The sequence below is a fragment of the Myiozetetes cayanensis genome, unplaced genomic scaffold (assembly GCF_022539395.1).
Source record: "Myiozetetes cayanensis isolate MyiCay16 unplaced genomic scaffold, myiCay2020 scf28, whole genome shotgun sequence".
NCBI lineage: Eukaryota > Metazoa > Chordata > Aves > Passeriformes > Tyrannidae > Myiozetetes > Myiozetetes cayanensis.
Window position 1 is genome coordinate 6,163,084 of NW_026087499.1, and position 14,288 is coordinate 6,177,371.

Sequence of the window (14,288 nt, forward strand, 5' to 3'; positions counted from 1 at the left end):
ACAACAAATTATCTATCCTGTGTGTCAGGGTGAAAATTATTGCTTTTGTCCTTTTTGCATCTTAGCAGGTTTTAGGGATGCTGGATGTGCACAGCACTTACGGTATTTCTTCACATGCATCACAAAAAAGCAATTGCTGCCTCCCTGGGAGTGTTCTGAGTTCCTCCAAGAAGCCATAAATGATAGAAATTGTTGCATATAACTTGCATATAAGCTTACCCAGCAAATATTGTTCTTCCCTGCATCCTACAAAAATCAATTTCACTGCAAAAAGCTCAGTGTATTCATTTCCTATAACACACAAAAAAAGGAATAAAATAGTATGTGTGTGTCTAGCCCTGTGTGTGGTAATTTGGCACGTCCAGATCTTGGGTGTTGAGTGAAAAGTGACGTAGAAATTGTAGCTGGTTGCTCACACCTGGGAAGAAGCAGGTAAGGAGACTGTCAGGAAATATTCCACTATGCAGGTTCTCTACCTTTCCCTCAGATACTGAATTTGGGGGTTATCCAGGAAGCATGAGGGAGAGCTAGAGGAGGGAACTGAGAGATATGGGGTATTTCTGTGAGGATTGAGATATGAAATAAGTATTATACAAATAGTTCTTGGTAATACCTCCGCTGATTCTGATTTCTCTGGTCTCTCCCTTATACAAAGGGTGGCCTCATTCTGTCACTTCAGGAGTAACTCTGTTTAGATGAATTACACTGAATACAACTCCTGCAAGATCAGATTTGAGCCCAGTTGGTCGAGTTTCAGTCCAGTATAACTTGTCTCCTTGGGCTTTGAAGTCTGAAGGGACGGGGCAAGTGAAAACCAGCTGTCAGAGCTGTCCCCTCTTATTTCACAGTGGGGCTACAAATTCCTAGTGGGAAACCTCACCCAAAGTAGTTGGACTCACTCAGTTTTTGGAAGAACCCAGGGCTGAGCAGCATGGAGGTGTTGTAAAAGTTTTGCATAGCTCTGCATAGACTTACAACTCCTGGTGTAGAGTTTGGGAGTGAACAAGCAGACATGGGCATGTGTGCAGGAGCATTTCACCTGCTGCCATCAAAGAGGACAAATCCCACTCATATCTCACTTGAATCTACCCTATAGTGGCATTGAGGTGCCCAGATTTTATGATCTTGCTCAGCATAGTGATGTGATTCCAAAGGATGCTTTGCCTTGTCTCCTTGTGCCACAGTCTACCCTGACACTGTCACAGTGACTTATGGCACTGCTTTAGAGTGGGAACAAACCCTGCCTGGTCCTGTCACTGAAACCATGTGTTTCCACAGTACCTGTAAATCAGGAGCACTCCCAGAAGCCTCACAGTCAGTATTTATGTCACAACATCAGTATTGTAGATCTCATCACCTTTACAGCTGTCTACAGGCTGGAGAACTTCTGCCTATTAGTACATTAAAAGGATGAAATATTTCAGTATACTGCAATCTCTAAGCCAATACAGAAATAGATAGAAAGGTCAGATTATTAAACCTGTTGCAGGAAATGAGACTTCACCCAGGAGTCAGGGTCAAATTCAGACTTATTTACGCTCCTGTGTCCCAGGAACCTGCCCTGAATCTGGCAGGTGATTGCTGATGAGATTCCTGCATCACATGGAGCTGCAGTAGGTCTTGGTTCAGACATCACTGTGCTTCCAACCCTTCTCTCCTTGTGGTCTGAGTAGTAACACATTGAAAGTGTTCTAGGCTAAGCTGGACAAGGTTTGGAGCAACCTGGTCTAGTGGAAGGGGTCCCTGCCCATGGCAGGGGGTGGAGCGAGATGAGCTTTAAGGTCCCTTCCAATACAAACTGTTCTAGGGTTCTGTGACTCTGCATTGCATTGATTGGACAACAGGATTTATTCCCTCTCTTCTCTGCTCCTAGGGGGGATTGGCTGCTGAGCTTTGTGTACAGAACCTCCTCTGTCCAGCTCAACGTTGCAGGACTCCAGCCAGTTGACCTGGATGACAGGAGGATGGTAAACATGGACCTTTCCTCTGTAGTAAGTAGTTCCTATATTCTGATTTTTTCTCCGTCATCCTTTACTTGCAGCGCTGCAACCCCACACTGATGCTGAGAGGAAGCTGGGCACTTAAAAGAGCCCCTCCAGGTAAATTGTCCCTCTTCCCTGTCTTTGGGGAAACTCATCTCAGACTTCACTCTGGATTTTTTTGCCCAACCAGTGTTTAGCATTGAGCAAAAAAATGAAAATTTGCCTCTCCATTTGGATATATTTGGGGTTTTTTGGTTCTGACATATCTCATACTGCATACAGAAAATGCCATTATTCTCCAAGAAGGACCTTTCTGTCCTAGGACCATAAAATGGTTTGGGTTGGAAGGGACCTTAAAGATCATCTTATTCCAATCCCTGTGAGGCTGGATCAGGAGGAAATGGGATCAGCAGCTGGAAAACGTGGAACTCAAACACATGACTGTGGAGCAGGTGCAGCCCACAATCTTATCTTGGTGGAGCCTCCAGCACCGTTCAGGTTCATTCAGGGCCAGGTCCATGGGCCTTGTACCTTGGTCCCAGGGCCACACCAACCACAATTGGATCCGGTCTGGAATTACAGAAGCTCCATAATGGCAATGGTTGGTTTGCCAGGTCCTGCAGCCTGTTTGGAGTGTGGATCTCCAGGAAGCAGGAAGAGACTCATGGGTATATCTGGCAAGCATTCAGCTTCCTCAGAGCTATCTGGTGTCATTAGTGATAAGCCACTGTTGTAACATCTGGCAATATATCCAGCAATATTCAACTCATTTACCTTAAGCAAATTCATCATCACATTGTTGTCTCATGAGTGAGCTCTTCCATGGAGAACCATGCGGAACTCAGCTTGTACATCCGTATCGACAGAAATCTTGGGCATGTCATCATGTCTTTCCTTATCTTCATTGTTTTAATTCATTTTCCACTCTCTGGAAACTGGGAGATGCTCGGCACAAAGGTCAGGATACTTCCATGGTGGTTGTTCCTGCCATGACTTTTCCCAAATGTCCCCACAAGCTGACAGGGATTGTCAGTGTTGCTCTGGAGCCAAAGGCTCTTTGAAGAGCTATCAGATTTTTTGGAGTACCATCCTCCTGAGCCTATAAATATCCAACTGCTCCCAGCTCATTTCATTCATTCTAACTGAGCTCTGCACAGCCCTTGCCAGCAAACAGAGGGCTTGGTGCTGAACAGAGAAAACAGACACTTTGCAGAACAAAATATGGGCTTCCCAGGAGGAAGGAGTATAGTACAGGCTTTTAAACGTGGTCCAGCATTTGTATCTTTGCATTTCACTGGGTTGTCAGCATTTCCACACACTCCCACATCCAGTTTCTCACCATCCCCAGAGCTGCCATTAGTCACTTTCTATCTGACATCTGTTGCTGGCTTGAAAATGGCCAGAGATGCCAAGTGGTAGCACTGGGGTGACATTTCCTGTCAGTCAGTCTATGTTACTCTCCTCTTTCTGAGTTCTCTTCAAAGACCCTCCTTCTGTTGACCTTCTGCTTCCTGAACTGTGAAGCCCCCGGGGTCCTGCACACTTTATCCTGTAGCAGCCTCTCCATTTCCCTCTGAGGAGCAGGATTTACATTTCAACTGAATGAATAATATTTACAGAGCTGCTGTCTGCTCATCTCCTAGTGCTGTTAATCTGCCTGGTGCCAGCAGACAATCCCAGTGCTGCTCTCCTTCAGAAGGAGCTGACACTTCCACTTCGTTCATCTCACTGCAAAGCTTTGGGGGGAAAATGTATATTAAATAGGTGTCATTCTCTTGATCTGTTTTCCAGACCATGGAGCTTTATGGGAAGAAATATAATGCATTCTAGGAAGCAATTTAGAAGTAAAAGGAGCAAGAATGGGAAGGAAATACGCAGAGGCAATAATTTTTTTGAATGTTAAAAAAGCGAAGATGGATTTTTCTGCAAATACAGTGCAGTAGCATAACAGAAAAATACATACTGATATTTAGAGATACAGAGAGAAGTTTTCTTTCTGGGAACCAGCTCCATCCCTGCAGATGCCCTCACTGGAGGTCCCTGTGAGTCTTCTGCCAGAAGAACTAGGTGTGATAGAGGAAAAAAGTGTAACTGATGCAAAGATGTTCAGCATGGAAGTATTAACAGGCAGCCTCAGTATTTTGGTATCTCCCAGTCCATCCATGATGAAAACTGGACTTGGTTCTCTTTGCTGTGGTAGCACGAGAATCCTCAAATGAGTAGAGGACTAAGAGCCCTCAGTATAACCAGGAATTCAGCTCTGAGGCCTCTATCTCCTGTCTCTTGATTAATGTGTTTTTTATCTGGCTGTCAGTTAAAAAACAGAGAGAAAAACATCCTCCCACTCAGCAAATGGAGTTATAAAATCCTTCCTCACTGTTACAATGGGGCTGATTTATTCAGTGGGTTTATTTGACAGCACCTGTTAGAGACCAAGGAAGTGGTGGAGCTGCAGCAGATTATCCTGATTGCTGTTTGTTCCCAGGGGAGTTTGTACAGCACAGGCTGAATTAACGTTTGAATATTGCAGAGCTGCTCTGAGGCAGAGCACAGGGAGCATTTTCAGGCAGGTTTATGGGTCAGGAGCTGGTGTTGTAGTTTCTCTGGGCAGTTTCACAGCATCAGAAAACAGGGATTAAGTTGCAAACACAGGGACAGTGGGAATGCATATTTGGAAGTGCAGTGGAGAGCAGGGATGGATCACAGAGTCTGCCAGCACTGCCAAAGCCACCACTAAGCCACATCCCCGAGTGCCACATCCACACAGCTTTTAACTCCCTGCAGGGATGGGGACTTCACCACCCTGGGCAACCCATTCTATTGCCTGACCACCCTTTCCATGCAGAAATGTTTCCTGATATCCACCCTAAGCCTCCCCTGGCACACCTTGAGGCTATTTCCTCTTGTCCTGTCACTTGTTACCCTCACCTGGCTCCACCCTCCGGTCAGTTCCCTGGAGAGGGAGCAGTGTTCCCATTCTGAGGGAGAGCAAACAGACTCAAGGCACTCTGGTTGTCAGCCAGGCAGGTACATCAATACCATGAGCAGATGGCAAGGCTGAATTTTGTGGCATGCAACTGCTTTGGCACTTCTGTGAGTCAGACTTTTCCCCCAAACATGTTAAACTGTGTGTTTTCCCCCTGTATTCCCAAGACTTGCAGCAAAGAATTAGTTGTGGTTGCAAAATACAGATTAATTGAGAACCCTGGGGAGTTCAAAAGGCAAAGGGTTGCCACGGTCTCATTCCTTCTCTTTTTCTCACCTGTTCCAAATGAGCAGTGCCACCTCCCATGGTGACAGGCAAAGACAGCTTCAGAGGAGCAGGAGCTTGGAGCAGAACTCTGCTTCAGGCAGCAACTTGGGGGAGCTGGGAGAGCCTGTCTCACACTGGGGGGACATCCAGGGCTTTATGGAAATTAGTCTATTTGTCTGTTGGTCTGTGGGGTCACAGGGATGGTTTCTACAACCCTGGAGTCATCAGTGGCTTCATTTTCTGTTCTTCTTGATTTGGGAGCTCCGAGAATCCCAGATTAAATACATATTTAATACATTTGTCCCTTTGGGAACCAAGTAGAGGGCTCTGGCATTGTCACTGTGTTAGAAAAGAGGAAGAAACTGAAAAAGCCTTTCCAAAAAAAGTGCAATCAAAGCCATTAATAACTTGCAATTTGGTTTTGCTTTGTGCCTGACAAACCCCAAAGGCTTCCACTCAGCCACAGCCTGTGTCAAGGTTCACTGAATGTTCTCTGGTTCCTGCTGAGGGAATCTGCTCTGCCTTTGGCTTTTGCCAGATCCAGACACATTCACCTGCACAGGCAACATTAGAGTTTTGCCATAAGCTGTGGGAAAACTGTGGAAAACAGCCAGGACATTTTCTGCCAGGCTGAGAATTGGGATTGTTCAGCCTGGAGAAGAGAAGGCTCCAAGGTGACCTTAGAGCCCCTTCCAGTGCCTAAAGGAGCTCCAAGAGAGCTGGAGAGGGACTTTCGACAAGGGCCTGGAGTGACAGGACAAGGGGGAATGGCTTCCCACTGCCAGAGGGCAGGGTTGGATGGGAGATTGTGGAGAAATTCTTCCCTGTGAGGGTGGTCAGGCCCTGGCACAGATTGGCAGAGAAGCTGTGGCTGCCCCATCCCTGGAAGTGTCCAAAGCCAGGTTGGACAGGGCTTGAAGCAATTTGGAATAGTGGAAGGTCTCTGCCCATGGCAGGGGTTGAACAATCTTGTCCCTCCCAAGCCAAACTATTGTAGGATTTTGGGATTCTATAAATGCCTGACGTCATGCAGGATGTGCCCAGCTTCTGAACTAAGGCTTAGGCTGACATGTGGGATTATCTGTGGCAGGAGGAGCCTGCCAGCTTGGCAGAGGTGGCTGGATTTTGAGTGATAATGTGACACAGCTTGGGAGCCCTGCAATCCATCAGCTTGTGCCACCATCTGAACCAGGCTCTGCATGGGTTTGGAGGCAGCATCCGGAACTGAGGAGTTTTTGGAAAGCACCAGTGGCATTTGAGCTTCTTCCCTTCTGTACCCATAACTCCCCAGTTCAGTTCAGAGGCAGGGTTGAACTCCAGTGCTCTTCTTCTTTGGACAACAAATTCACTGTAGTTTTGGGAAAGGGAGAGTAAACAATGACCCAAGTTGCTGAGCTGGCTCTGCAGTTTAATTCCATTCTGTGTGTACACACAGTGTCTGACACCCAGAGGAGGAAAGGGCTGCTGAAAGGTGAGCTGTGATTATCAGTTGAGCTCCAGAACCTGCAGCTCACTCCAGGAACTCTTTTACTGCCCCCAAAATACCATTTGCTGTGAAAACAGGCAGTGTTTGCTAACAGGGAATCCCTGAACCATGCCCTCATTACTGCTCCTGCTGAAATAACAAAACTCTGCAGAGATGTTTGAACATGAGAGAATCTTTTCCCACATGATAAAGTTACTCTTTGTACATGATGGGCTCGAAACAAATCCAGGGGATGGAATTCTCAAAGGTATGAGTGACCTGTACCTCCTCCACCACACTGCCTGCCTCCTCAGTGATTCCCTGGGAATCCATAGGGTGTTGGTGAAGGGCAGCAGGAGGAGGACACAGCTGCCCTGTCCTGTGCCTGCCCACAGGGAGCAGAGAGGATAAGGGACACTGAGCTCAGCTTGGGCAGTTCACACAGCCCTGCAGAGCAAACAGGGATTTGGGGCCAAATGCACTCCTTGTGTTGCTGCTCAGGATGGATGGTAGAGCTTTTACTGAAGGACTCTGGGCAGGACCTGAGGATACTTGGCTGTGGAGGGAGCAATGGAGTCTTTGCCATATGGAGTGATGTCACTGTGATAGTCAGTGTTGTGAGAGAGCAAGAGCCATGCCTGTGCCCACGTGAGCCCATGGCAGAGCCAGGATCATACAAAATGGCTCCTTTCTCCTGGCCCTTTCTCTGCCCTCCCCTTGCCAGGCTCCAGCACACATTGTGTTCCTATAGCTCAGACCAGAGAGAAACTGGGATTCCTCCTTTGTCCACAACAAACCCACTTCTCTGTGAATTTAACAGTCACAGCTGATTGTGGGTGGATTTGAACTTGAAAACCTTTCCAAACATACTGAGCTGATGGCTCCTTTCTGCTGGCTGGTGGATCTCCCTGAGCAAAGCCATCGGTTGTTGTCTTCTGGAGATCTCCCAGTAGCAGCAGTGCCAGAGGCAGCTGGCTCATGTTTTCCAGTGAGTCAAAGCAACCATGAAGTCAGGTAGAGTAGTGAGAAGTCACCTAAACACACCAATAAACCCTCCCCAAAATGCTTTCATTTCCTTATAACAAGCAGAGATCTATATGCTCTGGTGCTGAACACACTCTTCCATTCATCCTGAAATTCCTCCTGCACTTTGTTCTGATAAATATTCAAACAACCTCTTTATTTCCCTTTAAAGTTTTTATTGACTATGTTCTAGATGTTCCCCTCCCATCTCCTGCACAGCCTAACCAGTGGAGGAATTCAGCTTTGGTAGCAGATGGAAACAGGCTTTGGAGATCTGGAATTGCTGGATTTTCCAGCCAGGATGGCACCAAGTGGCAAGGCAGTTTGTTTGCTGTCCCTTTGCCGATGGTTCAGTGCTCCATGTCACAATGCAGCAGAGCACACTTACACTCCTCTTACACTTCTCAGGGCTTGTGCTGGTCCAGCTTTAGGGAATCCTCTCCTGGGCTGTCCTGGAGATAGGAGTGAGTTTCCTTGGAAGAGATTTAGAAATTAGAGGTTTAGTAGAGCTAAAGGGTCAGACTTCCAGGAGGTCTCAGCTTTCCTTTAGCTGCAGGATGGCTCATAGCCTGCATCCCTTGGTGATCATGGGAGAGGAATTTCCTGTTGTTTTAGTGGAAGCTGCTGGCTACTGAGGAGATATGAAAAGCTAGTCCTTAAGGTGGCAGAGGAAATTTGTTCCCTCTGACTAATGACTTGGTAACGCTAGGATGAGAAATCCCCAAGCACTGACAAGGGCAGGCAGATGGTGGTGACTGGAGAGGTTCTGAATGCAACAAACCAAGAACCTTCAGCCCCCACTCCCAGCAAGTCCAGCTCCTTTCCTGTCTATCCCCACCTTGCTCCTTCAGCACCAACCACCCTGACTGAGCAGCAAAAGATTTGTACTTTTGCAGTGTCCACAACTCACAACCAGTCCCTCAGTCCTTCTGTGATTATTTTAGTTAACTAATCAGTTCCAAACACCCAGAGCATGTTGAGCCATCTGGAAGGATTGAAGTCACATATTGTATTCCTGATGCGCTGATTAAATCCTTCAGTTTGCTCCAAGCCCTAAGTGCAGTCAAATGTTTCCCCTTCCAAAGCCACTTCATGCAAACTTCTTGGAGGTTCGGATTTTTGGGAGGAAAGGTTGGCTTTAGTTTTGGGAGAGCTGTGCTGGGAATCCTGGTGCTGGCACAGTGATGAATCCCAGAATCCCAGAACAGTTTGTGTTGGAAGGCACCAGTTCAAACCACTTGCCATGGGCAGGAACGCCTTCCACTAGCCCAGGTTACTCCAAGCCCCACCCAACCTGGCCTTGGACACTTCCAGGGATGGGGCAGATGAAAGATTGCTCTGGAACCAGGCAGGAGTTGAGCAGAGGGTCCATGGCTGGTGTCTTTGCAGAGCTCTGTGAAGAGCTGCTACCATCATCATCCCTTTCTGGGGCACTCATCTACCTGACTGGGAACCAGGAAACCTGGGACTGGGGTGTTGGTATTCCCTGATGTGGAAATTCCCTAATTACTAGCAAGGTTTGGGAAAATAAGAGCTGAGCGAGCTCTCTGGCTGGGTCAGGAAGGATTTAAACTGCTGGAAATTGAATTTACCAAAGATACTGAAGTATCTCAGGATGCTGTCGGTGCATCAAGTGCTCGGTTTGTGCAGGACACCTGGAATGGGGAAGGAATTTCTGCCTCTCCAACCATGTGGCCTTTAGTATAAACAACAATCACCTTCAGAGGAGGTTTTCTGTCCTCCTGTGCCCTGACTGGAAGGATACATTCCAACATTCATCTCAGAAGGCTTTATCTTATCGTGGAGTTCATCTTCCAATTAAAACATCTGGGTTTTTGCACGTACTGTTGACTTTTATTTGGTTTATGGACCCATAACTCTTGGGCTCCTGGTTTTATATTATGTGGGATGGATCAGTGCAGCCTCCAGCCAAGAACCTTAACACACTTGGTAGCTGTGTGAGGTTTAATGACTCTATCCTAATTTAAATAAGATAATCTTGGCCTTTACAAGGGAGCTGAGGCACCTGGAGGAATTCATTTAGCACAGAACAGGGAGCTGAACTAAGAGAAATCATCTCCTACCTGGGTGTCTCTCTCTGTGGTAGAGCTGCTCCTCTTACCCTCATGGCACCCACGATTTGGGGGTTGTAACTCAGCCAGGTCCAGGCTTTTAAACGTCTCAGAAGAAAAATAATCCAGCAGCAGCGTGTGCCCCAAAGGCTGCTGCCAGTTCAGGCTGTTCATGCACAACTGCATTCATCCAGTGGTGGAATCACCACCCCTGGAAGTGTTAAAAAACTGTGTGGATGTGGCACTTGGGGATGTGGTTTAGTGGTGGCCTTGGCAGTGCTGGACTTGATGATCATAAATATCTTTTCCAACCTTAGCGATTCCATAATTCTATGATTTTCCAGCCTCATTCTTTCCTCCTCAGAGCCAAACCCAAGTCTCATGGCAGTGGTGGCTTGTTGGGATGAAGGACTTGTCTGAGCTGGGTCCCCACAGGTTCCCCACTCACAGGACTCTTTTTCCCTGCAGGTAAATGGCCACCTGGACTACATGAAGCAGATGGACACGATCCTGAAAGCTGTCGGCATTAAAACCAAGGAACGCCAGCCGGCAGAGAAAGGCAGTAGCAGTCTTTTCCCCTCTCTAGCCAAGAAATCTCTGCGGGAAGCAGGCAGTGAGGCTCAGGGAGAGTAAAACACCGGGAAAGAGGAGGATGAGGGTGAGGCTCTCCCAGCCGGCTGCACTCACCAACGGGATTCCTCCAACTCTCTCCTGGGAAAGCCCTGCCTACCCTGCCCAGACTGCTCCCACAGCAGGGACAGCAAGGACCAGGCAGCAGGAGAAGGAGCAAAATAGAGCAGAGCGGCTCAGCCAGCACTAAAAGCGCTGCCACAGCAGCAACCACGGCCCCAGGATTTCCCGGGGCTAGAGCCGGTGCAGCTGGAGCTGCAGCTTCCAGCCCCTCAAGTGAGCCTGGAGGGTGGCACTGGTTTGGCACTGGATCAAAGCATTCGGAGCATCTGCCAACAGCACCTCCCACAGACGAAAGAGGGCTGGTTCCTGCCTGAATCTGCACTGCTCCTCAGGAATCCAGGACAGATCCCATCCAAATCCTTGCAGGAAGCAGCTGTTCCCCCTCAGCACTGTGTCCCTGCTATAACTGAAAAACAAGTGGCTCTGAGGGGATTTGAATCATATCACAGAGAGAGGGCTCATCATTAGGAAATTAAAAGCATTTTTGCACTGGAGATTGGTTTGGTTTGTGGATTTCAGGTGTGTTGAGGGCTCTGCCGGCCCCGCTTCAGGCGCATCAGTGTCCACACTTCAGCTGTGCTGGCTGGGGAGGAGAAAGGCTCAGGCTGCCAGGGCACTTTCCAATCTCCAAGACTGTTTTCCTGTCTCCAGGTTGATGTCAGTGAGTGTTGGAGGGCCTGTTCCTGTTAGAAACATGCTTGGGACCCTGGGTGACAGCAGCAGGAGAAGCGAGTGCACTTCAGATGGCTTATGAAACTTCCAGGCTCTCCAAGCCCAGCAATGCACTGACACTTTCGAGTCCCACACACATCTCCAGCCTTAAAAGCCTCCTTTAGACATATTTTTGATTGGCTTAGAATAAAACACATACTTGGCACAGGATAAACATGAATCTGTTTCATTTCTACCTCCTTCCATAAAAGTGAATTGGTTCCACTCTCTTCTCCCCAGTCTCAGGGCTTTACATCCCCTGCTAGCAGAGCTCCCAAACTGTGTGGGACTGATCCACATCTTCCATAAAAGCTCCTTTTCTGTCCCGTTTTTCTGCTAAACCCAGAGAAATGCATCTGGCAGGAGCGTGACAAATGGATACCCCTGCTCTGAGAACACGCCTGGGGTTTTCTGCTTTGCCACAAACACCTCCCACTCCTGATCTGGGAGGTCTCATTGACTCAGGAAGGGAAATAGTGCGATTGAACCTTCCAATTTCGGTTCACAGAGGGTCCTCCTCCTCCCCCTCCTCCTCCTCCTCCTCCTCCTCCTCCTCCTCCTCCTCCTGCCTCCCTGATCCAGCACCCCCCTCTTTCCTTCCCCAGGCTCCCTGCACACCTTACCTGCAGATTATTTCTCACAGAGTCGAAGATGTAGCTGGTTTTGGGGATGATGCTGTAACACAGCAAAGCACAGTGGTTTTGGTTCAGTGCCTGGTGTTTCCTCTCCCCAAATCCAACATCTAAAGGGGCTCAGACCTTCTCAGCTCCATTCTGGAGCAGTGATGGGAGACATCTCTTGAGACAGACCACAGGATCCCACAGTGCTGAGGCTGTTTGGCCAGCCAGTGTTGACACTGTTGGCTGCAGGGAAAGGATGGGATTTCTCCACTCATTCGAGGCTTTGTCCACAAGCAAACACCTAATTACAAAAGACTGTCTTGATGAGACCGTAATGAATTATTGCTTTTGAACATTTGGCTTGATGAGGTCTCTCTGTCTCTCTCTGTCCATCTCCCACGGCTGATTTAGTACCTAACGGATTTCCAGACTCCATCGTGCATTTTCCTGCTTTTTTTTAACTGGAGTTGTAGTCAAAGTATGGCTTTATATAAAGCCATTCTGTGGTAAGATGCACATATTGATCTCTATGCTTGACACCCAGCCCCAGGCTCTCTGTCCACACATCCAGGGGAAAATGTATGAACAGTTTGAGGTTTGAACCTGCTGAGCCCTCAGTGTGTCCTCATCCCTGACTGCTGGCCCAGTTCCCAGGGGGTACAGAGTACCAAGTAAATGTCAAGTTGGTCATAAAAACTCTTGTTGAGTTCTGGAACATCCATGGGCAACGTGGAAAGAAAACTAGTGAGATTTGCTTGGAGTGTGACTGTTTCTTCCAGCATCCCATATCCAGGGGATGGTCTGTGTCTGTCTGGATACTGGTGAGTTCCAGAAGCACAGTCAAACCCATTAATGGGAGCTTGGAATTAGGCAGAAGGCCTGGAAGAAGGGGTCCAGGGAGGGCACAGCAGCCAACTGCCAGCCCAGCTCTGCAGCCCAAAGGCACTTGAGGAAGAATTTACTAAAATAATTTGGTTTATTGATTTTTTTAAGAGCCCACTTGCCACATTACTCACTGTTCCCTCTGCTTGTGGCTATGGTGGGGGTGGGCTGGGTGGAGGCGTCCTGGAATTGTCATTTAAATGACAATATTTCTTTAGATTCCTATTTGAAAGGGGGGAGACTGTATTTTCTAATTATGTCATCTAAAAATTAACGGATTGTCAGAAGTGTGGTGGTCCTGTGCCAAGGATGGGAAGCTGTAGGATGGAGCTGTAAGAGGCACTGATCCCATTACTACTGTCACACAACCCACAGAGCCATGACGAGTCACACTCCCCCACACCCCCACAGAACATCCAAAAATCAGTGTTGGACCTTCTGCACCCAGCTGAACCCCCATAGTATAGCCCTCCATGATTTACCACGATGGTTTCAGTGGGCTGTAACTCACTGCTTCACAGGGAACTGAGACAGACACGCTCCGAGTCAGGAAACGCAGTTCCAAGAAGACATGATGTTCCTCAGGCTGAAGCAGCTCCAAACCTCTTATCCATGAGTCATGGGATGTGTTTCCATCACTCCTCTCAGTGCAGTACACGAGATGGAGGTGATCCATGTGTGAAAGCTGAAAACCAAGCCTTGGTTTAAGTTTAGGGGGACAGAGGATCTGGAATCCAAGGTTCAGACTAACCGGAGATGGAAAGAATCTTAGAGTCACAGAATCACGGAATATGCTGAGTTGGAAGGGACCCACAAGGATCATTGAGTCCTGGTCCCCTTAGAATACCCCAAGAATCCCACCATGTGCCTGAAAGTGTTGTTCAAAGGCCACAAGGAGGGTGAGGGACTGGTGCCAGTGAGCAAAGGAGGGATGGAAGAGAGAGAAACAAGGCAGATCAATTCAGTAGTGACACATGGCTAACCTACCCATGGCACTGCCCTCTGCAAGCTGCACAATGGGCTGGACGAGGGCATTGGAGCAGCAGCACGTGGGTTGTTTGTGTAGGGATGAGGGACCCTTCCCAGCACATCGAGCTCTGTGACCCCGCTCAGGCCACGGGGGTGCTGAGCTGCCCACGCTGCGGCTCCGGCTCCAGGGGCTCTGTGTCCCACAGGCTGACTGAGTGGGCTCGGGGGGCCAGCAGGGCTGGCAGCAGGTGGGGATCATTCCCCAGCGCCCCAGAGTCAACGGAGTCTGTCTCAGCCTGCAAGGTGAGGACGTTCTTGAGGGATGTGGCAGCTCGGGCTCCACTGTTGGAGTTCCTCATGGAGAGGGAGATGGCGCTGGGCCGGGACTCCCCCGAGCGCCGGCAGCAGGGCAGGAATTTGCCCATGGCTCTCTTGAAGTCCCTCATGAAGAGTGGGTAGATGATGGGGTTCATGGTGCTGTTGCAGTATCCCAGCCAGGTGAGCACGTCGAAGAATCCGGCCGGGACACAGCCACAGATAGCCTGGGGGGGCACAGCAGGAATTAGCAGCATCTCCCACCTCAGCCCCAATCCAGAGCAGTTTCCCAGGCAAACCAAC

General features: G+C 48.6%; 2 protein-coding genes across 20 annotated transcripts in view; one reads left to right on the forward strand and one right to left on the reverse strand.

The window, feature by feature from the left end:
- The window catches only part of TMCO4 (transmembrane and coiled-coil domains 4), a 35,516-nt gene extending 24,142 nt beyond the window's left edge, over nt 1-11,374 (forward strand). Inside the window, exons 14-15 of one of the 4 annotated variants that reach the window (XM_050322257.1) lie at nt 1,874-1,991; nt 10,264-11,374. In XM_050322257.1, coding sequence (XP_050178214.1) covers nt 1,874-1,991; nt 10,264-10,428 — 283 coding nt within the window. In that variant the 3' untranslated portion in view covers nt 10,429-11,374. Of the gene's footprint in view, nt 1-65; nt 1,992-10,263 lie in introns of those variants that run through there. The other 3 variants (XM_050322259.1, XM_050322260.1, XM_050322261.1) reach the window with 3 other exon arrangements.
- Nucleotides 1-14,288, reverse strand: part of HTR6 (5-hydroxytryptamine receptor 6) — a 31,628-nt gene that overhangs the window by 14,168 nt on the left and 3,172 nt on the right. The window contains exons 3-5 of one of the 16 annotated variants that reach the window (XR_007629793.1): nt 13,184-13,386; nt 11,823-12,062; nt 5,245-5,574 (exon numbers count right to left, since the gene is read on the reverse strand). Coding sequence is in view for 8 of the 16 variants with exons in the window: in XM_050322262.1 (XP_050178219.1) it covers nt 13,811-14,212 (402 nt within the window). In the remaining 8 variants the exon portion in view is untranslated. Of the gene's footprint in view, nt 1-2,526; nt 3,719-3,853; nt 5,575-6,006; nt 8,197-11,822; nt 14,213-14,288 lie in introns of those variants that run through there. The other 15 variants (XR_007629795.1, XR_007629796.1, XR_007629791.1 and 12 more) reach the window with 15 other exon arrangements.